General features: G+C 48.6%; 1 protein-coding gene across 3 annotated transcripts in view; it reads right to left on the reverse strand.

Moving 5' to 3' along the window:
- ANTXR1 (ANTXR cell adhesion molecule 1) overlaps positions 1-15,785 on the reverse strand; it is an 85,982-nt gene that overhangs the window by 41,686 nt on the left and 28,511 nt on the right. For all 3 annotated transcript variants that reach the window (XR_010608110.1, XM_065659157.1, XM_065659154.1), the window contains exons 10-12: positions 14,811-14,909; positions 6,324-6,393; positions 6,152-6,230 (exon numbers count right to left, since the gene is read on the reverse strand). Coding sequence is in view for 2 of the 3 variants with exons in the window: in XM_065659157.1 (XP_065515229.1) it covers positions 6,152-6,230; positions 6,324-6,393; positions 14,811-14,909 (248 nt within the window). In the remaining variant the exon portion in view is untranslated. The remainder of the gene's footprint in view (positions 1-6,151; positions 6,231-6,323; positions 6,394-14,810; positions 14,910-15,785) is intronic.

Raw genomic sequence — 15,785 nt, forward strand, 5'->3', positions numbered from 1 at the left:
GCAGCACTAACACTCCATGCATCCCATGCATCCTACTTCCAGGCAAGTACGTGTCCAGAGGCCATACTCCATTTATCCTTCAGACCAAATGCAGTTTTCCTCCTTCCTCAGGCATCCAAATGTGGCACCCACTCCCCATTGCAAAGAGGCTGAGAGCTCAAGTTCACTGCCCAGAGTTAGAGGTTTAGGCTTGATCTTCTGATCCTCACACTTCAGATCAAGATTACACAATACTCTGAGGAACTGCGGAAGAGTGAGAGGCACAGATTGATAAGAGAGCTCACACCACAGTGTTTCATTGCGGTTAAAGCATTCTCCTTTCTCTGTAACCCTGCTCCCCTCCTGCAGTATAAACTAAAGGCAGTGCTAGAATTCACTCCCAACAGAAAGCATGATGTGAGCTGTCCATGTGTCCACAGCTCAGGTCATCCTGCTCCTCTGAGCAGTGCTGAGTCAGAGTAGCTCTGCCATGGAACGGAGCGTGACCAGCAGGGCAAAGGAGGTGATCCTGCCCCTCTGCTCTGCTCTTGGGAGACCTCACCTGGAGCATTGTGTGCAGTTTTGGTGTCCTCAACATAAAAAGGACGTGGAACTGTTGGAACAAGTCCAGAGGAGGCCACGAGGATGCTCAGGGGCTGGAGCAGCTCCCGTATGGAGCCAGGCTGAGAACATTGGGGCTGCTCAGCCTGGAGAAGAGAAGCTGCGTGGAGACCTCAGAGCAGCTTCCAGTGTCTGAAGGGGGCTACAAGGATGCTGGAGAGGGGCTCTTCATCAGGGACTGCCGTGACGGGACAAGGGGTGATGGGTTCAAACTGAAACAGGGGAAGTTTAGGTTGGAGATAAGGAAGAAGTTCTTTCCTGTTAGGGTGCTGAGGCACTGGCACAGGCTGCCCAGAGAAGTTGTGAGTGCTCCATCCCTGGTGGTGTTCAAGGCCAGGTTGGATGAAGCCTTGTGTGGGATGGTTTAGTGTGAGGTGTCCCTGCCCATGGCAGGGGGACTGGAACTGGATGATCTTAAGGTCCTTTCCAACCCTAACTATTCTATGACTCTATGAGCCCTTCAAGGGGATTGAATGCACACCCCATCACACAAGACACAGGGGTTTTCACATCGCAAGCCATTAACTCTAGAAGATCATTTCCTCTCTAAGTGGGATGCTTCCCCATTTAAAAAGGCATTTGCAGCTCTCTGACACCAGTTAACACCACAAACTGCTGCACAAGCCAGCTCCATGCAGCAATCAAGCCCCAGTGTGGGTTATTTCTTCACCCAAACCAGATGTTCTTGGTTCACATGCCAACTTCCCTGTGCTACTCCTACCCAACCTCATCCTCCTTCAAACTAAGCAAGCAGACAGTCCTGACTCAAGCCTGTTGGAGATGGGTTGATGTAAGAGCCAGACATGTAAAACCCCCACCCAAGTGTCAAGATCCCAATGTGCCAGATGAAGGACACATTGAAGGGCAGGCTGACCTGGAGGATGGGAAAACTGGGAGCCTGCATGAGTCATAGAGTCACAGAAAGGTTAGGGTTGAGAAGGACCTTACGATCATCCAGTTCCAAGTCACTGCAATTCGATGGCCAGATGCTCTCCCATCATGCCATAATGGGAATTGTAATGGAAAACCCCCAATCTGGTTGAGAGCATCTTCCAAACTCTTTTCTGGTGGAGAAGGAATTCCTGGAGACTTGGATCAAGACAACCTGGTCTTTGACACTTGGAAACAACAGATGTAGTCCACACAGGAGAAGAATTCACCCAGGACATCTCTGGCAATGGAACATGGACCCCAACATGAAATAAAAGCTCATTGAGAAGACAGAGCTGTACATGGGATGCAGTTCCTCCAGACAGACAACAGGAACTCACATCCATCATCTGCGAAGTGGAACCTGCTGAGATTCAATGCTTCAGCAAACAGCTGAATATCTTCACATAGCAAACCCTCACCACCCCCCAAATAATTCTAGGTGGATTCATTCCTTTTCTCATATTTGAACAATCATCAGATTATATCAGACCAATCCAAACTGCGTTTGCTGGGATCAACCATAGCTTCAAAGCAGCAAGCCATGACCTTTAACTGGGGAGTTGTAGGGAGCAATAAGGCCCCCCCTGAGCCTTCTCTTCTCCAGACTGAACCCCCCAGGTCCCTCAGCCATTCCCCATCGCCCCTGTGCTCCAGGCCCTGCACCAGCTCCATTCCCTTCTCTGGCCCTGCTCCAACACCTCAATGTCTCTCTTGTAGTGCAGGGCCCAGAGCCGAACACAGGGTTCAAGGTGCAGCCTCACACTTCATAACCCAAAGTGGCCTAAACTCCGCTTTTGGGTTGTTTTATCTTTATTTGATCAGCTTCTGCTAGAATTCAGCTATCATCCTGTGCACTATCTATAGTTTTATACAGCTAGAACTATCCTTAGCTGGAAACTGCCACTTAACCAAACTGAATAAGAAACAAGGAAAAGCAGCCGCTCAAATAGCTTGCAGAGGTTCCCCTGACAAGTTGAAATCTTCCTCCCAGTGTTACAGCTGCTGAAGAAGGGCTGAAGCCTTTGGAACGTCTGTTTTCATTCCTTTCTTTTCCTTTTAATCAAAATTTGGAACAAAAATGTTCATGGAAACACTGAACCATGGAATAACGCACGGAGCTGTGCTCGACACTGAGAATAGGCTCAATTCAGCCCAAGAAAACAACTTTTGTTGGCCTTGGGGCAGCCACAGCTTCTCTGGGCACCCTGTGCCAGCACCTCAGCACCCCTACAGAGAAGAACTTCCCCTTTCCAGCCGGAAGATGCTCCTTTTTACAAGCACCATTCCCCAAGCCCTCTTACTGAAGGAACATGGCATGACCCAGACAGACATCCCTTGTGAACATGGCGAATAAAGATGAGTTTCAATCAATGCTAGTGCAAAGCAGGTCTAATATCCTGCCACAGAAACCTTCCCCCAGCCCACACGTGGGTACCTCCATCATCTCTCCTCCGTGAGGAGAAGCACCGCGTGTTTCTCACTCGGTGACACAGGGAGTGCAGGAACACCACTGAGTGATACCCCTGCTATTCCCATCGGGAGCTGCCCAGGAGGACCTGCTCTACGCTGTCACTGCTGCACTGCAGTTTTACCTCCCTCCCAGTTCTGAGGCTGGGAGCTACCAGTGCCAGAGGTCAGCAGTGGGTTTTCCTCTTCTGGGGCCAGTTGAGAGGATGAACAAAGCCTTATTTTAGTTCCCATCCTGGCTCCTCTCCGAGATGCTCTTTTTGCACTGCAGAACTTGGCAGCAGCAGAGTGGGACTCGCTCCCTGCCTCCACACACTGCCTTCATATGTCCTCCATCCCTTTTCCTGAGCACACTTGGTGTGAAACCTGCTCCGGGCACGTCTGCGGGTGGACAAACCCATACCCAGCATTGATTTACTTCTGCCCTCTTTTAGTTCTTTGAACTCCCAACACGGGAACAGGAGTAACCCCCTTGTTAAGGGCTTCTGAATTCCACCAGCCATCGCTTGCTGCTACTTCAAGCAGACAGCACTGCAGCACACACTCTGCAGGCATTAGCTGGTGTGGGTGACAGCAGTGCACACTGGGCTCAAAGCACTAAAGGCTGATGTGGGGCAACTTCACACACCAAATTGGTGCTGTGCTGAGACTGATAGGTGAGGAAGAAGAATTAGTAGTACTGAGTCTTAGCACTAGTGGAAGCTGAGGCTGCTCAGTGCCTGTTGCACTTCTGGCCCTGGGCCTTATATTATTGCTGTTACAAGAGAGGGGTTTTGTTTAGCAGAGAGTGAGCTCTAGTTCTTGGTGCCTTCAGCTATCAAAGGTCTGCTGACTTCAGCAGTGGGATGAAACTGCTTTTTAGACCCATCATTAATAATAATGATGATATCATATTCTGACCATGGAAGTGGTGGATTATTTCCTTGCTTTGTTTGTGTGCAGCTTTTGCTTCATCTGTTAAACTCCCTTTATCTCCACCCATGAATTTTCTCACTTTCACCCTTCAGATTCTCTCTCCCATAGAATCCCAGACTGGTTTGGGTTGGAAAGGACCTTAAGATCATCCAGTTCCAGCCCCTTGCCATGGGCACTGATGCCTCACGTTAGACCATGTCACCCAAGGCTCTGTCCAACCTGGCCTTGAACACTGCCAGGGATGGAGCATTCACCACTTTCTTAGGCAACCCATTCTGGTGCCTCACCACTGTCACAGTAAAGAGCTTCTTCCTTATATCCAGCCTGAACTTCCCCTGTTTCAGTTTAAACCCATCACCCCCTGTCCTATCACTACAGTGAGTGGTTGTGTGGGACTAAACCACAAGACAAGCAAGCCAAGAGACAAAGTCATCACATACTTCCAGCCAGCTGAGCTTTGTCGTAGTGGAGATGCTGGCATCTGATCCCCCTTATATAAACAGCAGGCTGTCTCCAAACCTCAACAACACTCATTCCAGCCATTCCCCTGCTCTGCTGGGGTTGCTGCCAGTGGTCACATAGCCCAGGCCAAACAACACCCTAAATTACACTCAGGACAGCCCTATCTTAGTTTAACTGGGTAATATGTAAGTTAGTGGGGAGCAGGATTAAAGTGCTGTCTGCAGCCCCTGATTTACAGTCACAGCAGCTTTACCAGAAGCCACTCACTAATCCGCAGTCTGGGCTACGCAGTCAGCAAAGCCTTCGAGGGACAAATCATATTGGCCATGCATAGGGAGGGTACAAGGGAGCATCGGTAGTGAAGCCTTTGCTGTAGTTTTCCAAGCAACCAGTGAATGTTGCTGCATCTATGGTTGGATGTAGGACCTGGATTTGAACTCTGGCTGCTCGGCTGCACTACAAATCCAGTTTCGTAGGCTGGGGGCATCAGAGGAGTAAGCACTGCCATGAAGCACAGGCAAAAGAAGGGTCCTTAACAGCAATTAAAACAATAGCAAAGGAATGGATATTTCACCTCTTATAACCTAGAAATAATCATTCCATCCCCAGCAGGAAGCCTATCAGGAAGGAATAACTTGTCTCTAAGAGCTCCATCCCAGGTCTTGCTTCATATGAGCAAAACACAGGAAAATATGCCTGTAATTTGCTGACAATACCCAAATGCCAGTGAGCAAAGAGAACTCGAATCAAAAGATTAACTAATAGAACTAATTCCCTCCTTTAAAGGCATAAGGAAGTCGTTGCATGGTTTGGAATATAACCCCTCCTGTAAGCTCTGTTTCCACACAATCTGGTCCTTGCTGAGCAAGCAGCAAGGTCAAGGGACACAAAAGATTTTTCTCCTCTTGTGCATCAGCCATTGTAGGGTGCAGCAGGCTGCTGGTAACCCATGTATCACAACACAGCCTTTCACTTGCCCTGTATAAAGCACAATGTGCCTTCGCTGGGCAAGGAGTACAGCAGGCCATGGACAGATTCGCTGGTGGAACTACTCTGGCTTCCCAAAAGCACACAGTAAAAGTAAAGCAGCATCCCAGCCATTCCCAGAACAGATCGGTCTGCTCACAGATGGATAAAGCTGAATACACTGAAGCACAAAGGACTGCTCTGAACTCAAAGTGAATTCCTCCTTCAGCACAAGTCATTTGATGCTCTATTCCCAACAGACATGACTTAAAACAAGCAGCATCTTCAGCAATGCCATGAATTAGAAATGGTTTCATCATCCTCTGCCTGGTTGCACCACCGAATGCAGCAATTCCCTGCTACCAACCATAAACCAGCTACTGCAGTGCAGAACCTCACCATCTTCTGGTCCACACTGGTGTCCAGACAAAGGCTGTGGTTGCAACAGCCACACACCTTCCACAGCAGCGGCTCATTGCTGTGTTGGAACCAGACTAGCTAACAAAGCCCACAGACCGGCTTCTTGTGCAGATATAGGCACCTCCAGACCAATTGCTGCTGGTCCTGTTCTGGTCTGCACCCTACAGCAGGGTCCATGGTGTGTACTGAAGGCTCAAGAGCTTTGCCACGCTATGGCACACATGATACACAGAATATCCTATTAGCACACTCACAAGCTCACCTTTCAAAGAGAGAAACAGCTCCTTTGCACACCAGGCTCCCACAATACCTAACACCAGTGTAAAATACCTGCTGTTAAGTCCCACCATCCTACTGAATCATTGTAGGCGCATGAATCAAGCCTTACACAGTGTGTGCTGGAGATGATGACGGAGCTGGAGATGAAGCTCAGCCCATCGTTCATGCTGACTTGAAGAGCCGCTTCCCTGAAAAACAGCCAAACCACAAGGGATAAGTCAGGAACAGATTAAAGTGAGGTGACAGAGACTCATTCTCCCACTGCAAAGTAAAACACATACATGCCAACTTCTCGCAGCACAGGCGCTGGGCACAGTAAGTAGGTATCTTCCACTACAAAAGGCTTCTCATCTGGAAAACAGAGATACTGGGATTTATTACCAGATCAGCAACACAGGCCTTCAAGGCCAAGCTTAATTAATGTTTTCCCTCACTCTTGATGCACAAATAGGATCAAGCACTGTGTAAAGGGTAAAGGCAGAAGCTCTTCCCTGTGAGGGTGCTGAGGCGCTGGCACAGGGTGCCCAGAGAAGCTGTGGCTGCCCCATCCCTGGCAGTGCTCAAGGCCAGGTTGGACACAGGGGCTTGGAGCAAGCTGCTCCAGTGGAAGGGGTCCCTGCCCATGGCAGGGGTTGGAGCTGGGTGAGCTTTAAGGTCCCTTCCAACTCAGCTCTATGGTAAGAACACACACAATCATTTCCATTAAGCACTGTGAGCAGATGTATTTAGCACAAGGGTATTCCTTTGCCAACCCCATGCTATCTGGATTACTTCCTCATAAACAGAGAGGCAGACAGACAACAGGCATTTAAAGCACACGATGGAGGGATACGATGCATACCCCTCACTTCCCACAGCCAGCAGCACAGGCACTGGCTTGATGCTGAGCTTGCGTCACATACACACTCTGTTTTGCAATGGAGTTACCCAACCAAACCAGCAGCTTTCCCCACCTTGCACAAGCAAGAGAAGCGCAGTGGTGGTGAATCTGGCCCTGGATCTCTTCTCACCCTGATTTATGAGGATATCATTAAGTCCCCTCAATTTATGGCACTGTCTCAGTACACACATGCCAAGAGAATGAAGATCGATGTCTTGTTTTCTCCTTCACTAACACTGGCAACAAAGGCCACAGATTTCTCCGTGCCAGCATTCACTAAAACAAAGTTGGTTTGATTTCACAAGGCCATCTGCTTCGATGCCATGAGCTTTTTGTTTCTCTCTATTCCCACCCCTAACTTCATAGAATCATAGAACAGTATGGGTTGGAAAGGACCTTCAGATCATCCAGTTCCAACCCCCCTGCCATGGGCAGGGACACCTCACACTAAACCATCCCACCCAAGGCTACGTCCAACCTGGCCTTGCATGGAAGTGGTGCCTCTCTACCCAGTTTATCAGAGACGGGTCCCAGGAGGGAGCCCATGGCTGGCTACAGGGAGAGATGATTTTGCTTGGAGAATGTTTGTGTTTTGCCACAAAAATGAGAGATCCTTTTCCTTTGCTCTAAACAAAGGATCCATTTGGTTTGCATAACTCCAGTCGCCTGACTCCTTCCTGGAAAACTTACATGGGGAACCCAAACAAAACGACACTCCTCATCTGCCGTTACACCTGTATCTGCAGGATGCGCTTGTGAAACGCCGCTTCTCTTTGCTGCGGAAGGAGCTCGCTGCAGCCCGGTGCAGGAAGAGATGGGCCTGAACGCTCCCTAACTCCAGATCCCCTGCCAGAATGGGACTTCTGTGGTTTGGCCTCCGCTCAGCTGACAACACGAGTGGAAGAGCTATGGAAGGCCGGGAGGGGAGTGCGCCACTCCATGTCTCTGCTGCCCAGTGATTCCTGCTGGGTAACCAGGAAGAAATCCCTCTCTGTATGTCTATACCCATCAGTAATGGATATATTGGCAATGTCTATACCCATCGGCAATGGATATATTGGCAATGTCTATACCCATCAGTAATGGATATATTGGCAATGTCTATACCCATCGGCAATGGATATATTGGCAATGTCTATACCCATCGGCAATGGATATATTGGCAATGTCTATACCCATCGGCAATGGATATATTGGCAATGTCTATACCCATCGGCAATGGATATATTGGCAATGTCTATACCCATCGGCAATGGATATATTGCAATGTCTATATCCATCGGCAATGGATATATTGCAATGTCTATACCCATCGGCAATGGATATATTGGCAATGTCTATACCCATCGGCAATGGATATATTGGCAATGTCTATACCCATCGGCAATGGATATATTGGCAATGTCTATACCCATCGGCAATGGATATATTGGCAATGTCTATACCCATCCGTAATGGATATATTGGCAATGTCTATACCCATCAGCAATGGATATATTGGCAATGTCTATACCCATCGGCAATGGATATATTGGCAATGTCTATACCCATCGGCAATGGATATATTGGCAATGTCTATACCCATCTGTAATGGATATATTGGCAATGTCTATACCCATCGGCAATGGATATATTGGCAATGTCTATACCCATCGGCAATGGATATATTGGCAATGTCTATACCCATCGGCAATGGATATATTGGCAATGTCTATACCCATCCGTAATGGATATATTGGCAATGTCTATACCCATCAGCAATGGATATATTGGCAATGTCTATACCCATCGGCAATGGATATATTGGCAATGTCTATACCCATCGGCAATGGATATATTGGCAATGTCTATACCCATCCGTAATGGATATATTGGCAATGTCTATACCCATCGGCAATGGATATATTGGCAATGTCTATACCCATCGGCAATGGATATATTGGCAATGTCTATACCCATCGGCAATGGATATATTGGCAATGTCTATACCCATCGGCAATGGATATATTGGCAATGTCTATACCCATCGGCAATGGATATATTGGCAATGTTTATATCCATCGGCAATGGATATATTGGCAATGTCTATACCCATCGGCAATGGATATATTGGCAATGTCTATACCCATCGGCAATGGATATATTGGCAATGTCTATATCCATCGGCAATGGATATATTGGCAATGTCTATACCCATCGGCAATGGATATATTGACAATGTCTATATCCATCGGCAATGGATATATTGGCAATGTCTATACCCATCGGCAATGGATATATTGGCAATGTCTATACCCATCGGCAATGGATATATTGGCAATGTCTATATCCATTGGCAATGCTATAGATAGACAGGGTGCCCAGGCCTGGAGCACAGCTCAGACACCAGGCATGGGAAGAGCTTGGGCATCTTACTTGCTTGATGCAAACCATATACTGGGAGTGAGAGCAACACATCAAAGGAGATGATCCTGATCTCATGAGACCCACAGGTCTCATGTACATATGCACAGGTTGCCCAGGGGGGTTGTGGAGTCTCCTACACTGGAGATATTCAAGGCCCGCCTGGACAAGTTCCTGTGTGATGTACTGTAGGTTACCCTGCTCTTGCGGGGGGGTTGGACTAGATGATCTTTTGAGGTCCCTTCCAACCCTTGGGATTCTGTGATTCTGTGATTCTGTGACCCCACTTGCAGCACTGTGTGCAGTTCTGGTGTCCCCAACATAAGGACATGAAGCTGTTGGAGCAAGTCCAGAGGAGGCCACAAGGATGCTCAGGGGCTGGAGCAGCTCCCGTATGGAGCCAGGCTGAGAACATTGGGGCTGCTTAGCCTGGAGAAGAGAAGCTGCGTGGAGACCTCAGAGCAGCTTCCAGTGTCTGAAGGGGGCCTATAGGGATGCTGGAGGGGGGCCCTTCATCAGGGATTGTAGGGATAGGACAAGGGGTGATGGGTTCAGACTGAAACAGGGGAAGTTTAGGTTGGATATAGGGAAGAAACAGAAAAAAGCACACAAAAATCCATCTGTTTTCTGTGGGTCCCCTTTCAACAAGGTCCTTGCTCCCGCTCACATTCCTGTAACTCACTACCCAGCATTCCTGCACCTTTAACAACTATCTGCAGCCTGCAAAATCTATTATTCCGGCATCAGGGAATAGTTTCTTTCGCCATCAGCAGGGTGTAACCCTTTGGCAAGCCAGCATTTGGAGTACTTCCCAACCATAATAATAAAAGCCTCTATATATGCATTAAGTTTTAACACAGAAGAGCAAACCCCAATGAAGGAGAGGTACAACACCCCAAAGAAGGTGACCAGGACAGCAGGACTTTCTTATAGCCATATACCCAAGCTGTTTAACAGCCTTTTCTTTGGTTACTGGTCCACCCCAGAACCAAGTGGCACACTGAGAACTGACTGTAAAGATCCTTACAGGGGGACACAGAGTCTTCTCACAGCGCTGACTGTTGGACCCACCATATCAGCAATAGTTTAGTCCCGAAGAGGATGCAAAAGCCGTTTGCCAAACTTCCCATCTCTCAGACTAAAAACTTCCTTCTGTTATCCCTTTCTTTATGACTTCAATTCAACTAAAGTATATCTCGGGCAATGCTTTGAGGATGTCTTCCGCAGGGGAGAAAACTCTGCTCCATGAGACCAGTACACGCTCAGAATCATCGAATCATAGAGCCCGATTGCTTCTGTCACCCAAGATGAGACAAAATAGCTCTATAATCCTCTGCACCAGCCACCAAAGCCCAATCTCTGTTCCTCCTCACCACTCCTTATGACAGCTCTGCAAGCAAAGTTTTCGTTTCAAATCATTTTGTGGGGAGATAGGAATGTAGGAAGACACTGGATCACTCTCTGCGCTAAAGCAACTGCAAGACCGACCCGTAAAGAAGAGATGTTTTGTTAATGCTGTAATGAAAACCACATTGAGATCATGTTGTAATTGCTCTGCTTTGTGTAGGGACACATGAGCTTTGAATGCCAAAGCCATTGAGAGCAGAGTTAGGGGATGGGGGGAAGAGCAGATCTGCACATAGCAATGATATCGCATTCATAACAATCTCCGGATGGAGAGGAGGTATCTGTAAGGATTCTCTTTCTCTGATGGGTTCAGTAGGAATCCTGCTTTAAGAGCTCTTTAACCTGCAACTCTTGATGGTCAGGAGAGCATTTGAGGGAAGCATGACTGTTTCTTCTGTGTTCATATTCTCTGTCAAGCAATGACTTGGGTCACCCTTCAAAACATAATGCCAAGCCCACCTTGGTGTATGTTTTCACCTAGGAGAAACAGAAGCAACCATTGTGTCCTTCGTAAAGGCCACACTCCTCTCCAGAACACCCGACGGGGTTTGTATGCAGCAATGGGCATCCTCTAGTACCATAGGGGAAAGAGGGCAAAGCTACTATAAGAAAGTAAAAGGAAAAGATTGAGGGGAGGGTTAAAGTGATGCGATCAGTGGGGGATTGAAGAGTGGAACTGCAGAGTAAACCCTTCCTGTGCTAAGAGTGAGCAGGCTGTGAGACAGTGAAAAAGGTATCGCCAGGAAAGTGCTGTGCTGCCAGGAAAAAGACAGGCAGAATGGAGCAAGGCTTTGAAAACACAAGGCATTTGCGAGTCAGTTTTGGGATGCAGTTTTGGGAGTCGGGCTCCCACTGTCTTTGCCCCATTTCGCCTCACTCCTGGCACTCCATGCTGACAAAAGAAGTCAGGCAACTTTGTGCAGAGGCTCAGATTGGGTCGAGTGGCCAAAGCATTCCTGAAGCACAAAGCTCTAACCCCACCTCTGTGGTGGAGCTGCTTCCCCACCAACCCTTCGGCTTTAGCACAAGGCAGAGCCCGTCTCTATGCCCAGAACTATCCCTGCTGGCTCCTGCACAGCCTGAGCAGACAAAGCCATTTGAGCACCACAAAGCAGTAGTAAGTCACTGCCCTGGGTAATTACTTTTAACTCTGTGCAGCCTGAAAGCAATTCTCCCAGGTCCTGTGCTGGCAGAAACACGCTGCTCTTGAACATGCATCTGGTTACAGCTCTGCTCGGCCAAGTGTTCTTCATGGCTTCTACAGCTGGTTTACCCCATAGCGTTATGAGTGATGCTCTCTTCTTCACCTGCCACTTCTTCCTGCCAATAACCCCAGTAAAACCCTATTAGCTCATGCCCTTGACCGCAGCAAGTCCTTGCTGTGCTGGTTGACATCTCATCTGGGATAACTGGAGGCTTCAGGATCTGTTGGCTCAGTTTTATCTCCAACAATAACTCCCTCCCTGATACAATCAGTGGCTGAGGTTCCAAGCAAACAAAACCAGCTGAGCAAGCCAATCCCCACATGGTTTCCACTAAGCTCTCATTCAGTTAACTCTTAGGGTAAGCTGCTTGCAGCTCCAGTGTGAACAGAGAGCACAGGCTGGATCTGCAGGCTCCTGTAAAGCGAAGACCCATTCTCACATAGAGCAGCTTTAGAGAGCTGTTCCCACCCAGAGAGACTTGGGCTTGCTGAGCAACTGTTGAGTTCCCTCAAACAGGGAATGGTTTGAACTCAGAAACCCAGTTTGTGGCCTCCTGCTTCCAGGTCACTGCATAGGGAACGGCCTGGAGCTGAGCAAAATGGATCAGTGCCAAGGAGAATGAGCTCACTTTGATGCATCAATGCAGGATGCAATAGATGCACCAGGTCAGGGGGCAGGAAACATTTGGCCAGTCCCCTTGCTTCCTGCAGTCATTTTGTGGATACAGGAAGACAGCTTCAACTAAAAAGCACCCATGGGTTGCACTAAAAGAAGCTGATCCTTCCCAAAAGCTATTATGAAATGATGGGGAGAGGCAGCAGAATAAACCACAGCCAGACAAGCATCAGCACACACAAAGCAAGGAAAGAGTCTTCCTCCTCGCCATCACCAGGTCACAGTGTTTGGGAGTGAGGTAACCCTCGCAAACAGCTCCTCCCATTGGCAGCATTGGATGCTTTTGTGTCTCCATAGACTGAGGAGTGGAAAGCTGATGGATGACATTCCTAACTCTGGATGTTTCCAGGAATGAACGGCTTGCTGCAGAGCCGGCCAGCTCGGAGGAAGCGGAGCTGAGAAGGAATTGGGATGCAAGAGCATCTTTTAGCCTCAGGTGGCAGAGGAACCTTTCACACCAGTAACAAGGGAGCAAGAAGTCTTCTCTTGAGGACAAAGTGGATCAGGAAATCAAGTGTTGAAATGAGTTTACATAGGAGGGAAACAAAGGAAAACACCAGCATCACGTCCCTACCTCACAAAGCAGGAGGAGGAGCTACTTTAACCTTCCATTCAGTGCATTGGGGGCCATAGTAAGGACAATTATTGGGTGGATACAGAGGCAGAAATGAACCAAGAAGCATCTGCAGGCAGCTCACTTGGAGCAGCTACCTTCAGTTCTCCCACCTGGGAAGCAGGAGCAGTAGAGTTTGCTCCATGTGGCTTCAGACTTTGGACAAAAAGCAACTTCTAAACATCCAAATAGCGATTTCATTCCCATTGGAACCTTCCTTCCCGGTGGAGAGAGGAGGGCAGGTTTCCTGCGGGAGTGATCCACGTGCGATCCAAACAGAACTTTGGATCTGATCTCTGGTTCAACACCTCAATGTGGCCATGATCCGGATTGAAGGAGTTCTGGCCATGTGTCAGGTTCGGGTCTGATTTTATGGAGCAAACACAAGCCACAGGCAGCCAGGCTTCCTGCTTAGGGACACCACCGTTGGCAATTCCAGAACCAAACTGTTGCAGAGGAGGCCACAGGAACAGTGACAGAGCCATTCAGGACAAACCACACACACTCACTGTCCTGTACCTGCCCTGAATGCTCAGTGGCATTCCCCATAGGACAACCAGCCTTAGCAAACTGCTGCCTGCTCCAAAGAGCAAGATGCTCAAAGATGCTCACAGATGCTCAAAGCATGAGCAAGTCCAACACTGAGCCATTTGACTTCCACACTTTAACTACTTCATGCATGTATTTCACTGTCAGAAGTGTCAGGACCACCTCCAAAGTGATCAGGCAGCTCCAGAATAGATTCTGTGTTAGACAGGACAGGTTCTGCCGTCGCGGTGGCGTTAGCTGTGAGTTATGCTATCTGGTTTCCTATGTGGGTTTGCAAACGTGCCAGATGAGAACAATAGGGTTGTTAGTTCTTACAGCTAAATGGACCTCATACACCTCACAGAGGGACCAGACACTCAGAGTCTAATTTGCTTCTCTTACTTTGGTTCCTCTGTAGAGGAAACTTCTTTCCAAGCTGCCTCCACAGAAGCACATCAGTGCCTTAACCACTGCTCCACTATAGCTTCCAGCAGCGGTGTTTAATTAAGCTGCATGACCAGACCTGCTAAATACCACAAAATATAGGTAACCATTGAATCATGGAACAGTTTGGGTTGGAAGGGACCTTAAAGCTCATCTCAGTCTCCCCTCGGGCAGGTTAAAGCCATTCCCCTTGGCCTGTCCCTACAGGCCCTTGTCCCAAGTCCCTCTCCAGGTTCCCTGCAGCCCCTTTAGGCACTGGAGCTGCTCTCAGGTCTCCCCTTCAGGAGCCTTCTCTTGTCCAGGCTGCCCCAGCCCAGCTCCCTCAGCCTGGCTCCAGAGCAGAGCTGCTCCAGCCCAACAGACCTGACCTCACCACATGCTTAACCCAACAGGACACACAGAGATGCTCTTTACAGGCAAGTTTCCCATCTTCTGTATCTGTCCCCTCCCCTGCTCCAGCTCACCTAGTCACATCCTTGCTGTCAGTCACAGCACACACCACCACCATAGCTCCTCATCCCATACAATTATTCCCTTCACAGCCAACATACTTGAAGATCCAGCATGTTTTGCAAGCGCAGCATCAGGCAAACCATAAACCCAAAGCACTCACTGAGGGTAAGGGTGTCGTTGATCCTGAAGCTGCAGAGCACCCTGTCAACGTTGCGGGCGTGTCGAAATCCATTTCCCCTCACAACCACCTGGAACGACTCTGGAGCAAGAGAGACAGTGGGTTATTGATCCATGGTGAGGCACAGAGTGGTCGTCTAGACAAGGGGTCTACGTCACCAGTTTTCACTTGGTCTCCTCAGCTAAAATATGCAGTTTAATAAGTTTTAAGCTTAAACATAGTAAAGAATGGACCTTCCACTCCCTCCCTGCCCAAATTCAACCTTTAGCAACAGGCGTTAACACACAACAGAAGTGTTTTAACTGAGAGTTTAAGTGAGAACATTGAGCTTCAGCGACACTGAGCTTCCCCCTCCCCAGGCTGGCATTCAGAATAGCAGGAAGGTTTGGGTGAAGAAAGGTAAAAGTGTCTGTCCACAGAAAAACAATCTCCTGGTGACAGATCATCTGGAGAAGTTCAAGGGCGGCTTTAGGTAACTCAGTCTTGGAGCAGCTGCCATGAGTTTGGCCACATCCTGCCCTGTGAGCCTGTACAATGGCCATGAATCCTTGATGGGACTCGTTTCCATGCAGTTACGGGGGATTTCATTCCATCAGCTTCCCGGTCTCTGGACAAACCAGAGTGTGGGCATTTCCCCAAGTCTTCCTCTTTGCTTCTTCTCCGTATCAACTCCACAAGGTCTAATGCAGAAGGCATTAAGAATGGCTCCCTACACCCAAGCACTGAACTGTGCGGTCCTTTCTGGAACAAGCATCACTGAGCAATGAGATGACCTCCTCACAAGTCTGACAGCTCCCTGCTATCCCTTGTTATCCCAGCTCCTTGAACCTAACACTGGGGAAGGTTCACAAGCTCCCTGCCACCACCAGCAGTACGACTGCCTTGCAAGGAAGCACCACTTTCAGGCTTTCAGATGTTGAAGCAGGGCCACAGACCCAGACAAGTTCTGGCCGTGGA

This window comes from Lathamus discolor, chromosome 22 (assembly GCF_037157495.1).
Source record: "Lathamus discolor isolate bLatDis1 chromosome 22, bLatDis1.hap1, whole genome shotgun sequence".
Lineage (NCBI taxonomy): Eukaryota > Metazoa > Chordata > Aves > Psittaciformes > Psittacidae > Lathamus > Lathamus discolor.